Raw genomic sequence first — 19,257 nt, forward strand, 5'->3', positions numbered from 1 at the left:
TCTCAGCAAGAATAAATATGCATAGTAGTGAAATTGAACCCCATGCAACCTGAAAATAGGCTCTTGATTTCCTTCCATGTTGCTTTTCTTTGTTACTTTGCTAGACTTCAAGGTGAAATAACAAGCCGGGAGGTGTCCTCATCCATACAGTGCTTTTTCTAATAGCTATCTTCTGGCCATCTGATCATGTGGATACTGAATAGGGAGAAATGCACAGCCTGAGCTAAGCACAGTGAAGACCACAAATTACCATGGTATTTGACTAAATACACTATTTTCATTTTCAAACAGACAATGGAGGGCTGTGCAATGTTTGTTTGGAACACAGTATTATTTCCTAGTGATATTTACCATTGTCACGACTCCTACCGAAGTAGGCTCCTCTCCCTGTTCGGGTGGCGCTCGGCGGTCGTCGTCACCGGCCTACTAGCTGCCACCGATCCCTTTTCCCTTTTCTGTTTGTTTTGTCTGTTTAGTTTCACCTGTTCCTTTTCCATGCCTTGCTAGTCACACAAACCCAATCCAGATACCAGGAGTCACAGGAGACCCATGTCCTCATTCAGCGTAGCCTATTTCATTATTCAGTTCTCTTTGTAGTGTTGCATCACCTTGTGCATCAAATCTACCAAACAAACCGGCATCCATGGTGAGTTCGAATGGCTCACTCCGGGGAAAGGAATAGAGAGAAGAGGATGCCGAATGAAACATTCTTGAGCTTCACTTAGAATTTTAAAGGGGAGAGAGAAAAATAGACTGAGATCTAGGCTTTGAATATGTACTGTACATGTCATTGTCCAGTCTCATCAAAAGCATAATGTGAAATAAAAAGTTTTGACTGGAATTCAAGTTTTGAAAATCCCAATGGTATGTTTTGTGGAGTTTCTGGTAGAATGGTATTGCTGTTGTGTTGCTGTGCAAAGATTAGTGTGTATAGCATATACATTTACATTAAATCAAACATTCATAAAGCAAAGAATAAAAATACCCTTCATGAGTCTTGGCTATATTGAATATAATGACTTCTAAGTGTTTCTAAATGCTACATACGTGTATTTCCTGTTGCACCCCTAAAAACTAAAAACATTTCTCATAAGAAACTAGCTCCCTGGTATACAGAAAACACTCGAGCTCTGAAGCAAGCTTTCAGAAAATTGGAACGGAAATTGCGCCACACCAAACGTGATGTCTTCCGACTAGCTTGGAAAGACAGTACCGTGCAGTATCGAAGAGCCCTTACTGCTGCTCGATCATCCTATTTTTCCAACTTAATTGAGGAAAATAAGAACAATCCAAAATGTATTTTTGATACTGTCACAAAGCGAACTAAAAAGCAGCATTCCTCAAGAGAGGATGGCTTTCACTTCAGCAGTAATATATTCATGAACTTATTTTAATGAATAGATCATGATTATTTGAATGCAAATTACGGACTCCTCTTTAAATCTGCGTATTCCTTCAAAGCTCAGTTGTCCTGAGTCTGCACAACTCTGCCAGAACCTAGGATCAAGGGAGACACTAAAGTCTTTTAGTACTATATCTCTTGACACAATGCTGAAAATAAACATGGCCTCTAAACCTTCAAGCTGCATACTGGACCCTATTCCAACTAAACTACTGAAAGAGCTGCTTCCTGTGCTTGGCCCTCCTATGTTGAACATAATAAATGGCTCTCTATCCACCGGATGTGTACCAAACTCACTAAAAGTGGCAGTAATAAAGCCTCTATTGAAAAAGCCAAACCCTGACACAGAAAATATTTTAAAACTATCGGCTTATATCGAATCTTCCATTCCTCTCAACATTTTTAGAAAAAGCTGTTGCACAACAACTCACTGCCTTCCTGAAGACAAACAACGTATACGAAATGCTTCAGTCTGGTTTTAGACCCCATCATAGCACTGAGACTACACTTGTGAAGGTGGTAAATGACCTTTTAATGGCGTCAGACCGAGGCTCTGCATCTGTTCTCGTGCTCCTAGACCTTAGTGATGCTTTTGATACCATCGATCCCCACGTTCTTTTGGAGAGATTGGAAACCCAAATTGGTCTACATGGACAAGTTCTGGCCTGGTTTAGATCTTATCTGTTGGAAAGATATCAGTTTGTCTCTGTGAATGGCTTGTCCTCTGACAAATCAACTGTAAATTTCGGTGTTTCTCAAGGTTCTGTTTTAGGACCACTATAGTTTTCACTATATATTTTACCTCTTGGGGATGTCATTCGAAAACATAATGTTAACTTTCACTGCTATGCGGATGACACACAACTGTACATTTCAATGAAACATGGTGAAGCCCCAAAATTGCCCTCGCTCGAAGCCTGTGTTTCAGACATAAGGAAGTGGATGGCTGCAAACATTCTACTTTTAAACCCAAGAAACAAAGAGATCTTCTGTTGAATCTGACAATTAATCTTAATGGATGTACAGTTGTCTCAAATAAAACTGTGAAGGACCTCGGCGTTACTCTGGACCCTGATCTCTCTTTTGACGAACATATCAAGACTGTTTCAAGGACAGCTTTTTTCCATCTACTTAACATTGCAAAAAATCGGAAACATTCTGTCCAAAAATGATGCAGAAAAATTAATCCATGCTTTTGTTACTTCTAGGTTAGACTACTGCAATGCTCTACTTTCCGGCTACATGGATAAAGCACTAAATAAACTTCAGTTAGTGCTAAATACGGCTACAAGAATCCTGACTAGAACCAAAAAATGTGATCATATTACTCCAGTGCTAGCCTCCCTACACTGGCTTCCTGTCAAGGCAAGGGTTGATTTCAAGGTTTTACTGCTAACCTACAAAGCATTACATGGGCTTGCTCCTACCTATCTCTCTGATTTGGTCCTGCCGTACATACCTACACGTACGCTACGGTCACAAGACGCAGGCCTCCTAATTGTCCCTAGAATTTCTAAGCAAACAGCTGGAGCCAGGGCTTTCTCCTATAGAGCTCCATTTTTATGGAATGGTCTCCTTTCCCATGTGAGAGACGCAAACTCGGTCTCAACCTTTAAGTCTTTACTGAAGACTCATCTCTTCAGTGGGTCAAATGATTGAGTGTAGTCTATGGCTATGGAATCCTGATCTGTTCACTGGACGTGCTACCTGTCCTAGACCTATTATTTGACGATGCTGGTCATTTATGAACATTTGAACATCTTGGCCACGTTCTGTTATAATCTCCACCCGGCACAGCCAGAAGAGGACTGGCCACCCCTCATAGCCTGGTTCCTCTCTAGGTTTCTTCCTAGGTTTTGGTCTTTCTAGGGAGTTTTTCCTAGCCAACGTGCTTCTACACCTGCATTGCTTGCTGTTTGGGGTTTTAGGCTGGGTTTCTGTACAGCACTTTGAGATATCAGCTGATGTACGAAGGGCTATATAAATACATTTGATTTGTTTTGATATCCATCGCTGCCCAAAAGGCCCGGGAGAGGTGAAGGTCGAGTCATGTGTCCTCCGAAACAGGACCCACCAAACCTCACTCCTTAACATCCACCAGCTTAAACCGTAATCCATCCGCACCAATGTGTCGGTGGAAACACCGTTCAACTGAAGACCGAAGTCGCCACAGCGCGATTAGCCACATAAAGCCAAACCCTCCCTAAACCCGGGGCGACGCTGCGCCAATTGTGCGCCGCCTTATTGGACTCCCGGTCACGGCCGGTTGTGACACAGCCTGGAAACTAACCTGGGTCTGTAGTGACACCTCAAGCACTGAAATGCAGTGCCTTAGACCGCTGCACCACTCGGGAGGCCCCTGTATTGCCTGTATTTTATTGGATTGAGAATCATTGAAAAATGTATACTGTACACAACGTATCTTGTAATTAAAGCTCTGCCTTTTCCTACCAAGGAAATGAGGAAAACCAATGCAGGAAAAATAGGTCTGTGAAAGAAATGAACACATGCATTTGGGCCGTGGCAACACACTATAAATCACATCTTTCTAAACCAAAAATACAACTACATATTATTGTTCCATTTTCATTGGTTTTGGGCGATCCTAAAACACAGACAGCACATTTGTGTTGCAGCTGTGTTGTATACATCTGCCTCGCAGATGTGAGTAGAAATATTACTTGTGTGTGTTTTCCCTGGCGACTAACATTTGCATATTGACATGGTAAATCATGTCAAGGTAGCAACTGTAACAATACCTTGAAGGAAGCTGTTAATAAGGTGTTCATACAGAGTTGAACCTCCCTGAACACAACAGCCCTGCCTGCTTACCGTGAGCCAGGCTGGGGTCAGGCTGGGGTCAGGAGCTCCACTGCCAAGGTTACACACCCCGCCTTCACTCAGGAATCCACAAATTAACTGAATCCTCTTTCCACACTCATTACTCATGGCTTTGGGCAATGACAAGAACAATTCAGGAAGAGGAACATGTGATTGGAAGCACTGTGAATGAAACCAATACTTTGGGGTGTAAATATTAAAATATCTATGGGGATATGAACCTGTTCTATTTTTTTACAGAAAACAATTGTTCTGGTTATACTTGTTCTGGTTTGAAATGGGTAGTTAACTGTGAACTACATTAATACGGCAAAGTGGTGACATACATTCTATGCATGCAACTGACGTGTAAAGTATAATTTTTCAATCTAGGCTGTGTATTGGAGGGACGTTTCGGCAGACAGCAGCAGTATTACATAATAGTAATATCTAGACAGAGGATAATGGAGAGCCGCGATGGCCATTGCTTTATGTGCCATCTGACATAACTCACCCGGTCTGACTTCCTTAGCACATAATACAGTTTTATAGTGTCCATTCTGACATCTTTTTAATGGTCTATGATCATGATGACTAACAGGGTTGGATCTTTCCTCTTTCATACCCATGCTTCATTTTAAAGGGACTTTTATTCAGTTATCAATGTCTTCTAATCAATCAGTGGCATGAAATGAAAAGCATTGGAACACTGTAACCCAATAAAGATGTAGTGGCATATAGATCACCATGCCGACAGAAGGCTTTTCAGTTTATATCGTCTCCAGAGATCATGATCTGAACGAACTGGCAAAGCCAAGCTGACAGACCATGCAATTAATATGACTAAGAGCTATGCGTGGATTAGAAGACAAATGCAGTTGCCATTCTCAATTTCCTGTTCTATTACGAGCCTAAGTTTCCACTTGTGTTTTACATTGTCTGTGTATCAGCTAAGCTCCCATGACTTGTTATTCATTACAAAGAGGAATACCAGTACAGAGTAGGAGAATATTTCAGCTTGAAGAGTTTCGGAGGATCAAGTTATATAAACAACATAACATAATAGGACTAATTTCCATAGAATGAGGCTATAGACTACACATCAAAAGAAGAAATGCTGTAACATATACATAACTGTCTATTCACACACACGCACGCGCACACACACACTCTCTCTCACGTCCACCCACCTTGAGGTGTTGGCGTATGGTGTCGCAGTCGCTCAGTGGGTTCAGTTTGAGCGTCTCTCCTAGGTTGTTGCAGCTGGAGCTCTGGTGCTGCAGTTCACAGCACACACACACACCGTCACTGTCAAACTTGATCTGGGGGAGAGAAAGGACACACACACACCATGACTGTCAAACTTGATCTGGGGGAGAGAAAGGACAGGGGCTATTGGATATCAAAGGGGCTATTGGATATCAATGAGAACTCACTGTACTGTTTCCCATACTTGATAATGTTATAACACATCTTAGCCCTGTGTCTTCTATTCCTCCCTTTGCATAAAGCAGAATCTTAATGCTTCTCTATGATGGAGATCAGACTTGCACCTCTGTCTCTGCCCGCTCTGATACTTTCCTTGCCAGAATAAGGTGCTATCTAAAACCTAAAAAGCTTCTTCGGGTGTGCTCATAGGAGAACCCTTTGAAGAACACTTTTTGGTTCCTGGTAGAATCCTTTTGGGTTCCATGTCGTACCATTTCCACAGAGGGTTCTCCCTGGAACCAAAAAGGGTTCTCCTATGCGGCCAGCCGAAGAACCATTTTTTCTAAGAGTGTCGGTCTCTAACATGACAACGGAGGAATCTACAGTGGAGGAGGATGATTAACACTGTGAGTTGTAAAGCAGAGTTAACAGGGGGAGGATCTTGAGGTGCTGCTACAACGACTAACTATGTGACCCAGATTGTAAGGAGGCGGGACCTGAACCTACCCATCATGGGTTAATTGCATGGAGGAGTGAAGTCCATTAATATTTCAGTCATAGTATGTATGGTCTCCAAGGAGCCATGTACAGTAGTAAAGGGAACAGGGAAGAGGCATTTAGTCTTGTATGCTAATCACTCAGTCAGCAGTAGTGGTGTCCTGCTGGTGAAAATGACAGATCTCTGGACCATTGTTGTAGTCTGGCTCTATACTCAACACACTATGAGCAACACAAGCTCTACAGGGCAAATCTCGCTCCTGCTCTCACTATCTCTCTCCTGCTATCTCTCTATGCTCTCTCTCTCTCACTATGCTCTCTCTCTCTCTTCTCTCTCTCTTTCGCTCTCTCTCTCGCTCTCTCTCACACTGTGGAGATCCTTGGAGGAAGTAGACTCGTGTTGATGGATGATGTGGTGTACATGATGACTAGATGGACACACAGGGGGGTCTTGCAGTATGCCAGTGCCATATGAATGAACAATTAGATCAGAATATCTAAGTCAGCAGAGCAGCACAGCCATTGCAGTGTTGTTTCCATTTTGCAATTCCATTCATGCATTGCTTTCATTTAATGGTGTAGTGTATGACAAGCTCTCTACCTCTGCAGATTTCGATGTTTTGGGTGTGAAACGGCGCATGAAACAGTGAGCTGGACGTCTGATGTCACTAGACACAACCGGAGTGGTAATCCACCAGCCTTAGTCACATGAGCAGTCCACATAGGACCCATCATGCATCCAAGACAAGTGGTTTTTCATTAGAACCACCTCCACCAACGGAGCAAAGCCTTCCAGTTCACACACACACAAACACCTGCTCTGCTCTGGTTCCTGCTTTCCGTTCCAGAAGCGTTGACAAATCTATTTCTACTCAGAAAGAAACTGCATAAAAGAGGTTGATCCTTGCCAAAAATGTGGGATGCCTTCTAAACTAGTTATGCCTTCTGAACAGATTCTGCACCTCACCTAAGCCCAGGGAATGCCCAGGGAATGCCCAGGGAATGCCCAGGGAATGCCCAGAGAATGCCCAGAGAATGGCCAGAGAATGGCCAGAGAATGGCCAGAGAATGCCCAGAGAATGCCCAGGGAATGCCCAGGGAATGCCCAGGGAATGCCCAGAGAATGCCCAGAGAATGGCCAGAGAATGGCCAGAGAATGCCCAGAGAATGCCCAGGGAATGCCCAGAGAATGCCCAGGGAATGCCCAGAGAATGCCCAGAGAATGCCCAGGGAATGCCCAGGGAATGCTACTGCCTTTTCCTCGCCATACCTTGGAACTCTATCAGGTAGGCCAGCAGTTCTGACGGGGATTTTAGTGTACATCATGTGCAGGGCACTAGTGATGCCTGTCACATCCTCCCTCATCCCTCCATCACGTTCAGATTCAGAAAACCTCACTGTCCCCAATGATGCAATTCATTTTGCAGCAATCACAATACATACAGGTTAAATCCCATATTTAAAAACAATAACATCAGAATAGCAAAGGATATTTACAACGAAGTCCCTGAGAAAGAAGTCCACTCTGCAGATCGCTCCTCTTCCCAGAACCTCCCTTCTATGGGCCCAACACCCAACATCACAACTCGTGTCACCCGTCCCTAGTGTTGATGGCGGACGTAAAACATGCTGACAAACGTCTTGAGATGTAATGCCACGCCAAGCTACATTGGGCATAAGTAAAACACGATTCAAGGAGAGGGCTTAGGCAGTGTGTCACAGGGAGGGGAGTGGTGCCATGCTAAAACTGATGACACACTCTCTGTGTGACCAGGTCCAGTAAACTATTACGTCACACCAGGAATAATACCATTTACAAAGATAGGTTTCAAGTTGAGTCAACAGCTCAATATGACATTTATGGACTTTTAATGTATAGATTATTTTGATGTATTCACTATGCAAGATGGAGGCAGTTGAATATGACATTGGCTGTTGATGGTGATGAAATACCCAAGTAAACAGGTGAATTACAGCTACCTGGAGAAAGGTCACCTCAGGAGCCTGGATGGAATAATAGTTAGTCCTTACTTATTCACGCTCTCTTATTACTGCATAAGGAATGGAAATGAATTCAATAAAGCCTAGCAGTGTTTATGTATCCACTGCAAAGCCAGCAAACAATGCCAGAATGTTTAATTGATTAGACCAACTAAATTAGAATTCCCATGTGATTAATGTGGCTAGAATAGCAGATCCTCAGTGCAATTACCAACAGCAGTCATGTGAGGAGAACCATCCTCAGTTTAACTACTATGATGATTCGCTTTCCTCTTATCCTTTCTGCTTGACAGATTTGTGTTATTTGCAATGTTCTAAAGTGATAAGAATTCACATTCATTTTTTGGCAAAGAATCAATATAATTAGAGCCTAGTTGTCTTTGCTTCCCCTGCTACTGGGTCTATCTGTGTTACTGGGTCTGTCTGTGTTACTGGGTCTGTCTGTGCTACTAGGTCTGTGTCTGTGTTACTTGGTCTGTCTGTGCTACTGGGTCTGTCTGTGTTACTGGGTCTGTCTGTGCTACTGGGTCTGTGCTACTGGGTTTGTCTGTGCTTGGTGCTGGGGCACACTGAAGCTGGGGAGAGAGATGGTACAACGGGCCATATTCTGGATAAGGGAATGCATGATATCCTGTGGAGCCGCCGCTGACTGCAGTGCTGATACAACCCCACACAACACAGTGGTCACAGAACCGAATAGGCAGGCTAGGGGCTTGAGCTGTTGTTCTGCTATAAGTAATCCCTTCATAGCCATCCATTCAGCACACACAATACACAGTATACAAGCACATTGCGCTATTCAGAGCTGGAGCAATGTAGAGAAGTACTGTATTCAAATATTTGCTTCCATTTTTAATCCCCCCAAAACTATTCATTATTTATAGTTTATTAAACACTAATTAAATGGGTCCAGAATGTATGGATTTCAGTCTTTTCTTTTACAGAGAAGGCCCTCTTAGAGGACTTTGAGAACTGTGATTTTCTATGGCCCTAACAGCATAGTTGATCTAGGAACTTTACTCTTGTCATGAGTCTGTAGATTCGCAACTCCTTCCCAAGCCTGATCCTGACACATACGTTCTGCCATGCCAGCTGACATCGGGACCAGAAATGAAGCCTGCCGCCGACAGCAGACAAATTGAAAGCACTCACTCTCCCCAGACGGCGGATTATTATGTTTTTCTTAATAATTAAACTATGAGCTCCAGTGGGTAATCAGACAGACAGACGGCACTGAGCCCTAATATTAAGAAGGACGTGGGAGTGGCTGGTGTTAAGATTCATTTTCACTGTGAGCTGGGCGGGTGGGGCGGGGCTCTGCAGACTGATTAAACTGGTGTGTGAGACTGACAGATCCCAGACAGGCTAGGGCCTTTCAACACCAGGTGCCACACCTCCTTCATATGAACAGGGGCCCCACTGCATCCACCGGCCCCTGTTAAGATGGGAGAGATAGGGAACCAGTACTGGCCCCTGTAGGAGGGAGAGATAAGGAACCAGTACTGGCCCCTGTAGATGGGAGAGATAGGGAACCAGTACTGGCCCCTGTAGATGGGAGAGATAGGGAACCAGTACTGGTCTCTGTAGATGGGAGAGATAGGGAACCAGTACTGGCCCCTGTAGATGGGAGAGATAGGTGTTATGGGATTTTGATGAATAATGACTAAATTATGTATACATTTAGCTTAAAACTATAACTAAACAGTATACTACTATGTTACTGTATGGATGTATGACTCTTATTATAATCATAGTACTGAATATAATGTGTGTATTTATAATCAAGAATTAGAACAAGGACTGTCTGTTCCTTGTTAGAAACGAATGGAATTATCGTCAGACCGGCTGGAATACTGTGTTCCTTACAGGACATCCTGTCTCTACCCATGGAGGGGAGAGACCTTGGGCTAGTAGTAGATTATTTAACAGGTGGTAGACAATGTGGGAAGGCTTGTGAACTGTACTGCCATTGTATCGGAGTGGAGGAAGGACATTTTAAAACCTATGATGTCATTTTTAGTATATAACCTGATGTAAATTGTACTATGATCAGTACTCTCGAGAATAAACGCTATTGATTGTTTTTGAGACTGGTTTCTGTCCATTTTATGCAAATAAGTATCTTACCAATTCTTAGAAATGGCAGAGTGTTTTAATTGAATTGGTTGACGAACATATAGGAATGAAATTCCTTTAACAAAAGGGAACCAGTACTGGCCCCTGTAGATGGGAGAGATAGGGCACCAGTACTGGCCCCTGTAGATGGGAGAGATAGGGCACCAGTACTGGCCCCTGTAGATGGGAGAGATAGGGAACCAGTACTGGCCCCTGTAGATGGGAGAGATAGGGAACCAGTACTGGCCCCTGTAGATGGGGGAGAGATATGGGGGAACCAGTACTGGCCCCTGTAGATGGGAGAGATAGGGAACCAGTACTGGCCCCTGTAGATGGGAGAGATAGGGAACCAGTACTGGCCCCTGTAGATGGGTGAGATAGGGAACCAGTACTGGCCCCTGTAGATGGGGAGAGATAGGGCACCAGTACTGGCCCCTGTAGATGGGAGAGATAGGGAACCAGTACTGGCCCCTGTAGATGGGAGAGATAGGGAACCAGTACTGGCCCCTGTAGATGGGAGAGATAGGGAACCAGTACTGGCCCCTGTAGATGGGAGAGATAGGGAACCAGTACTGGCCCCTGTAGATGGGAGAGATAGGGAACCAGTACTGGCCCCTGTAGATGGGAGAGATAGGGAACCAGTACTGGCCCCTGTAGATGGGAGAGATAGGGCACATGCAGGGGGGACAGAGGGGGTAGAGGGGCAGGGCACTGGTCTCTCACCAGCTGACAGTCCTCCAGGGAGTTGACCAACTGAGCGTTCTGGCAGGACAGGATGGAGCCAGCCAGGTTGAGCATCACACACACCGCCGACAGCAGCATGAAGAAGGTGATCTATTGAGAGACGGAATAGAGATGGTGGGATTTATAGAGCAACAGTTGACCAACACAATACAGCCATAACATGGGTTATTCCTCTAGGGAATGAACAGAGATTCACCAGTTGATTTAATGTGCATGCTGTCTTGTGGTAGGCAGTAATGTGTTATTTTATGCACGGCTACAGTGAGAGGAAAGGCTTCACCAATCAATATTGACTGATTGACTGATTACATTGAGTCATCAGGGGGAGGAAAAGGCAGCAGATTATCACAGAAATCAATAACCCTTTTTCTCAAACGAATTAAGTCCATCTACGATAAACTTATTCTAACACATGGCTAACCCATCTGCTCAGAGGTTAAGAGCACAAACACCACGCATACATATTGACATTTGACAGACCAATTCGTTACATTGCTACCAGTAACATTGTCCCTTATAGTTAGTTACAGGACTGTCCTTGATACCATATATATTTTCTCACAATGCCTTTCGTATCCAGTGTCACCTGAAGACCTAAAGCCCTGATGATGGATGGTCAGGTAGAGGAACCAATCTCCTCCTAATTTCTCAGCCCAACTCCAATCAACACTACTGCTTCCCAACAGCCTGATATATCTCTTCTGTGGCAATTTCCCCCCTCTCTGCACTGTCACCACAGTAGCTACCTCCATGTTCCCCCTCTAGTCTCCCATTAAAAACAATTATCATTATTTCATAGCCGACAGTCCCAGGAAATACATCCTGTGAGGAGAAATAGAGTGAACATTTGGGCTCCTTTAAATTACAGTTCAAGTGTAATAGAATGGGTTTAAAGCAGTCAGAGGCCTCCGCCAGTAGATTACAAGGCAGAGCAGTGTCCTGTATATCAGCCCTGGCCTTCGTCCACACATACTGTAGCCTGTTTGATTTACAGCCCCGGTCCTGGTCCTGGTGCTGCCCCCAGCATTAACCCAGACTGGAGGGCCAGGAGGGAGGGACACAGGGGACACCAGCCCAGCCTGGGGGTGGGAGGAGGGAGGAGGGAGGAGGGAGGGACACAGGGGACACCAGCCCAGCCTGGTGTTGGGGGGTGGGAGGAGGGAGGGACACCAGCCCAGCCTGGGGGTGGGAGGAGGGAGGGACACAGGGCACACCAGCCCAGCATGGGGATGGGAGGAGGGAGGAGGGAGGGACACAGGGGACACCAGCCCAGCATGGGGGTGGGAGGAGGGAGGAGGGAGGGACACAGGGGACACCAGCCCAGCCTGGGGGTGGGTGGTGGGAGGAGGGAGGAACACCAGCCCAGCGTGGGTGTGGAAGGTGGGAGGAGGGAGGGACACAAGGGAACACCAGCCCAGCCTGGGGGTGGGAGGAGGGAGGAGGGAGGGACACAGGGGACACCAGACCAGCCTGGGGGTGGGGGGTGGGGGGTGGGAGGAGGGAGGGACAGAGGGGACACCAGCCCAGCCTGGGGGTGGGAGGGACACATGGGACACCAGCCCAGCCTGGGGGTGGGAGGAGGGAGGAGGGAGGGACACAGGGGACACCAGACCAGCCTGGGGGTGGGAGGAGGGAGGGACACAGGGGACACCAGCCCAGCCTGGGGGTGGCTGGTGGGAGGGTCATAGGGGACACCAGCCCAGCCTGGGGGTGGGAGGTGGGAGGGACAAGGGGACACCAGCCCAGCCTGGGGGTGGCTGGTGGGAGGGACACAGGGGACACCAGCCCAGCCTGGGGGTGGCTGGTGGGAGGGTCATAGGGGACACCAGCCCAGCCTAGGGGTGGGAGGTGGGAGGGACAAGGGGACACCAGCCCAGCCTGGGGGTGGCTGGTGGGAGGGACACAGGGGACACCAGCCCAGCCTGGGGGTGGCTGGTGGGGGGTCATAGGGGACACCAGCCCAGCCTGGGGGTGGGGGGTGGGAGGGACACATGGGACACCAGCCCAGCCTGGGGGTGGGAGGGAGGGAGGGACAAGACACATTTACTGAAAAAGAGGTTGACTAACAGACACAAGTACAGATGGAGAGGTGAAGTGGAGGAGAGGGAGCGAGGGAACGAGGAGGGACAGAGGGAGAGATGGGGTAAACAGATGGAGAGATACGTTTAAGTGCTTTTGACCATGCCAGGAAATTGTAGAAATGAAAGGTTGATCGGTACGGTTCGATGGAGGTAGACCACGAAATCAGTGGAGAAACACACTACTCCAGGCATTATTCCCTGGCTGTGTGCCCTTGGAGGAAATGCCCGGAGTACAATAACACACTGGATGACACTGGCATGACACTGACAGTAGCTGGTTGTCAGTAGAAATATCCAATTAACTCCATGTCTTTTCAATGAGAACCGTGACATAATAGCCAATATGGGGTTGAGACGGATAGAGAGATGGTGGTTTCAGTTGGACTTTAAGATTCAGGTCTTTAAGACTCAGGTCTTTAAGACTCAATTCAGCTGCTACAAATCTTTTAATTAAAAACTAAAAGATGAGGAGGGATGAAGAAAACAGTTTGAAGAGTTAGATCAGAAGATCAGAGAAAGAACATTTATTGAATATTTGTGTGTCCATGGTGCGGTTTCACAGACACAGACAAATCCTGGAAAAGTATTTTCAATGGAGAATGTCCATTGAGGTATTTTTTTGGTCCAGGACTAGGCTTAATTAATCTGCCCCTGTATATATATGTGTACTCTCTGCCCCTGTATATATACGTGTACTCTCTGTCCCTGTATGTATACGTCTACTCTCTGCCCCTGTATGTATATGTGTACTCTCTGCCCCTGTATGTATATGTGTACTCTCTGCCCCTGTATGTATACGTGTACTCTCTGCCCCTGTATGTAAGTGTGTACTCTCTGCCCCTGTATGTATACGTGTACTCTCTGCCCCTGTATGTATACGTGTATTCTCTGCCCCTGTATGTATACGTGTACTCTCTGCCCCTGTATGTATACGTGTACTCTCTGCCCCTGTATGTATACGTGTACTCTCTGCCCCTGTATGTATATGTGTACTCTCTGCCCCTGTACGTATACATGTACTCTCTGCCCCTGTATGTATATGTGTAATCTCTGCCCCTGTATGTATATGTGTACTCTCTGCCCCTGTATATGTGTACTCTCTGCCCCTGTATGTATATGTGTACTCTCTGCCCCTGTATGTATACGTGTACTCTCTGCCCCTGTATGTATATGTGTACTCTCTGCCCCTGTATGTATATGTGTACTCTCTGCCCCTGTATGTATACGTGTACTCTCTGCCCCTGTATGTGTATGTGTACTCTCTGCCCCTGTATGTATACGTGTACTCTCTGCCCCTGTATGTGTATGTGTACTCTCTGCCCCTGTATGTATACGTGTACTCTCTGCCCCTGTATGTATATGTGCACTCTCTGCCCCTGTATGTGTATGTGTACTCTCTGCCCCTGTATGTATATGTGTACTCTCTGCCCATGTATGTGTATGTGGACTCTCTGCCCCTGTATGTATACGTGTACTCTCTGCCCCTGTATGTGTACTCTCTGCCCCTGTACGTATACGTGTACTCTCTGCCCCTGTATGTATATGTGTACTCTCTGCCCCTGCTCTGATCAGGCCCTACACCCAAACAAGGGCACTGCGTTCATCCACCTCTGGCCTGCTCACCTCCCTACCACTGAGGAAGTACAGCTCCCGCTCAGCCCAGTCAAAACTGTTCGCTGCCCTGGCCCCCCAATGGTGGAACAAACTCCCTCACGACGCCAGGACAGCGGAGTCAATCACCACCTTCCGGAGACACCTGAAACCCCACCTCTTTAAGGAATACCTAGGATAGGATAAGTAATCCCTCTCACCCCCCCTTAAGTTTTAGATGCACTATTGTAAAGTGACTGTTCCACTGGATGTCATAAGGTGAATGCACCAATTTGTAAGTCGCTCTGGATAAGAGCGTCTGCTAAATGACTTAAATGTAAATGTAATGTAAATGTATGTATACGTGTACTCTCTGCCCCTGTATGTATATGTGTACTCTCTGCCCCTGTATGTATATGTGTACTCTCTGCCCCTGTATGTATATGTGTACTCTCTGCCCCTGTATGTATAGGTGTACTCTCTGCCCCTGTATGTATATGTGTACTCTCTGCCCCTGTATGTATACGTGTACTCTCTGCCCCTGTATGTATATGTGTACTCTCTGCCCCTGTATGTGTATGTGTACTACTCTGCCCCTGTATATGTGTACTCCCTGCCCCTGTATGTGTACTACTCTGCCCCTGTATGTATATGTGTACTCTCTGCCCCTGTATGTATACGTGTACTCTCTGCCCCTGTATGTATATGTGTACTCTCTGCCCCTGTATGTGTATGTGTACTACTCTGCCCCTGTATATGTGTACTCCCTGCCCCTGTATGTGTACTCCCTGCCCCTGTATGTGTATGTGTACTACTCTGCCCCTGTATATGTGTACTCCCTGCCCCTGTATGTGTATGTGTACTACTCTGCCCCTGTATGTGTACTACTCTGCCCCTGTATATGTGTACTCCCTGCCCCTGTATGTGTATGTGTACTCCCTGCCCCTGTATGTGTATGTGTACTCTCTGCCCCTGTATGTATATGTGTACTCTCTGCCCCTGTATGTGTATGTGTACTCTCTGCCCCTGTATGTATATGTGTACTCTCTGCCCCTGTATGTGTATGTGTACTCTCTGCCCCTTTATGTGTATGTGTACTCTCTGCCCCTTTATGTGTATGTGTACTCTCTGCCCCTGTATATGTATGTGTACTCTCTGCCCCTGTATGTATATGTGTACTCTCTGCCCCTGTATGTGTATGTGTACTACTCTGCCCCTGTATATGTGTACTCTCTGCCCCTGTATTTATATGTGTACTCTCTGCCCCTGTATGTATATGTATACTCTCTACCCCTGTATGTATACGTGTACTCTCTGCCCCTGTATGTATACGTGTACTCTCTGCCCCTGTATGTATATGTGTACTCTCTGCCCCTGTATGTGTATGTGTACTACTCTGCCCCTGTATATGTGTACTCCCTGCCCCTGTATGTGTACTACTCTGCCCCTGTATATGTGTACTCCCTGCCCCTGTATGTGTATGTGTACTCCCTGCCCCTGTATGTGTATGTGTACTCTCTGCCCCTGTATGTGTATGTGTACTACTCTGCCCCTGTATATGTGTACTCCCTGCCCCTGTATGTGTATGTGCACTCTCTGCCCCTGTATGTGTATGTGTACTCTCTGCCCCTGTATGTGTATGTGTACTCTCTGCCCCTGTATGTGTATGTGTACTCTCTGCCCCTGTATGTGTATGTGTACTCTCTGCCCCTGTATGTGTATGTGTACTCTCTGCCCCTGTATGTGTATGTGTACTCTCTGCCCCTGTATGTGTATGTGTACTCTCTGCCCCTGTATGTGTATGTGTACTCTCTGCCCCTGTATGTGTATGTGTACTCTCTGCCCCTGTATGTGTATGTGTACTCTCTGCCCCTGTATGTGTATGTGTACTCTCTGCCCCTGTATGTGTACTCTCTGCCCCTGTATGTGTATGTGTACTCTCTGCCCCTGTATGTGTATGTGTACTCTCTGCCCCTGTATGTGTATGTGTACTCTCTGCCCCTGTATGTGTATGTGTACTCTCTGCCCCTGTATGTGTATGTGTACTCTCTGCCCCTGTATGTGTATGTGTACTCTCTGCCCCTGTATGTGTACTCTCTGCCCCTGTATGTGTATGTGTACTCTCTGCCCCTGTATGTATATGTGTACTCTCTGCCCCTGTATGTGTATGTGTACTCTCTGCCCCTGTATGTATACGTGTACTCTCTGCCCCTGTATGTGTATGTGTACTCTCTGCCCCTGTATGTATACGTGTACTCTCTGCCCCTGTATGTATACGTGTACTCTCTGCCCCTGTATGTATATGTGTACTCTCTGCCCCTGTATGTATATGTGTACTCTCTGCCCCTGTATGTGTATGTGTACTCTCTGCCTCTGTATGTATATGTGTACTCTCTGCCCCTGTATGTGTATGTGTACTCTCTGCCCCTGTATGTGTATGTGTACTCTCTGCCCCTGTATATGTATGTGTACTCTCTGCCCCTGTATGTGTATGTGTACTCTCTGCCCCTGTATGTATATGTGTACTCTCTGCCCCTGTATGTGTATGTGTACTCCCTGCCCCTGTATATGTGTACGCCCTGCCCCTGTATGTGTACTACTCTGCCCCTGTATGTGTATGTGTACTCTCTGCCCCTGTATGTGTATGTGTACTCTCTGCCCCTGTATGTGTATGTGTACTCTCTGCCCCTGTATGTGTATGTGTACTCTCTGCCCCTGTATGTGTATGTGTACTCTCTGCCCCTGTATGTGTATGTGTACTCTCTGCCCCTGTATGTGTATGTGTACTCTCTGCCCCTGTATGTGTATGTGTACTCTCTGCCCCTGTATGTGTATGTGTACTCTCTGCCCCTGTATGTATATGTGTACTCTCTGCCCCTGTATGTGTATGTGTACTCTCTGCCCCTGTATGTGTATGTGTACTCTTATGCGCTTTTCATTTCTAGCTTGAAACGTGCATGAGGGTGTTTAAACACGGATCATAAAGTGCACCTGTATTTCCATGTTGATATGTTAATTAACCTTGGATTGTCACATCACTGAATGTGTGTGTGTGTGTGTGTGTGTGTGTGTGTGTGTGTGTGTGTGTGTGTGTGTGTGTGTGTGTGTGTGTGTGTGTGTGTGTGTGTGTGTGTGTGTGTGTGTGTGTGTGTGTGTTACTAAACTGCCATATGGTAAGAAAAGACAGACTGCTTTACATGTTCACCTTCAGAGAGACTGTGACGGTCAACAACTTCAGAGTACAACACTCCTTCCCTTGCTTCAAATGTCTCATCACTGACATTAAAGGAAACAGGCAGCAAGCTGAGAACTGACAGTTTTATTATTTTGTGTAAAAACATATTATCGCTTGACTGAGAATAGAACGAGGCTATGACAATGACTATTTTGTAAGGCAGAGATTGAGCAGAGAGACCGTTCCTCCAACATCAGTCGTAAAACGCCTATTAACGGGCACCTCTTGAGTGTTCGCCTCATCGCCAGCTGAACACAGCCAATCAAATGAACTGCTCAATCTCACCAGGTTTTCTGCTGCTCTCTCAGTGGCAATTCCCACTGGGGGGAAAATGCCCCTTAGTGTGAGGGACATTTCCATAAAACAATCATATATTTACACATTCATATGAAATATGTCGTTACAATGTGTGTCTACTGTTTAGATTGTGGTGGAACTCACAAATTCCCTTTCAATATTAAATCCGACTCACCAAGGATGTTCTGACAAAGTCACAGGTCAAATCTGAGACGAGCAAAACCAGCATTCTATTCTATTCTATTCTATTCTATTCTATGATTTTCTATTTGTTTTTATTTGTTTCTGTTCATTTATTTCCCATCTTTGTTTCCATTATCTTCCTTTTTATTGCTTTCCATTCATTTGATTCAGCACCGACGAGAAGGCAGGCAGGTAAGTGTCTGCAGTAAATCTCATTAATAGCTGAGTTTATCGTCTGTGCCTTATAGCAAACCTGGCTGAATGGCTGTCCTTTTAGAGGATACCATATTCAACACACACACCTGTCTCCTGGGCTAATGACAATGTGTGCCTCCACATTGGCTCTGTGTTCTAATTTGGGATCACATTTCACTGTTTAACAGACACTCATTAATTATCGTTCACCACCATGACCCCAGCATGACACACAGACTGATTGACAGACTGACAGACAGTGCTAGGGCATGCCATCAGAGTTAGGGTCAATTACATTTTCTTTTTTTTCCTTTTTTTTTTAAAGAGTGTTCATCATCTTTATTTTTTTTCAATTTAAAGTTTTATTAAGTTTTCTTGTTTTTCAATCAACCAACAAAACACATTCCACATTCACAGATGTGACAGGCTTTAAAAAAATGAAAAAGTCAAAAAATAAAAATACAATTAAAATGAATGATAAAGTCAAATAAAAGTATTTATTTTTCTTAATCTATATATTTTCCTTGGTGCATATATATATGCATACATACATATGTACACACACACACACACACACACACACACACACACACACACACACACACACACACACACACACACACACACACACACACACACACACACACACACACACACACACACACACA

The 19,257-nt window shown here is 45.7% G+C and overlaps 1 protein-coding gene across 2 annotated transcripts in view; it reads right to left on the minus strand.

Moving 5' to 3' along the window:
- Window positions 1–19,257, minus strand: part of LOC124035798 (protein FAM189A1-like) — a 145,917-nt gene that overhangs the window by 22,997 nt on the left and 103,663 nt on the right. For both annotated transcript variants that reach the window (XM_046349543.1, XM_046349542.1), the window contains exons 3-4: window positions 10,988–11,098; window positions 5,413–5,544 (exon numbers count right to left, since the gene is read on the minus strand). In XM_046349543.1, the coding sequence (XP_046205499.1) occupies window positions 5,413–5,544; window positions 10,988–11,098 (243 nt within the window). The remainder of the gene's footprint in view (window positions 1–5,412; window positions 5,545–10,987; window positions 11,099–19,257) is intronic.

The sequence above is a fragment of the Oncorhynchus gorbuscha genome, linkage group LG05, assembly GCF_021184085.1.
Source record: "Oncorhynchus gorbuscha isolate QuinsamMale2020 ecotype Even-year linkage group LG05, OgorEven_v1.0, whole genome shotgun sequence".
In the NCBI taxonomy this organism is placed as follows: domain Eukaryota; kingdom Metazoa; phylum Chordata; class Actinopteri; order Salmoniformes; family Salmonidae; genus Oncorhynchus; species Oncorhynchus gorbuscha.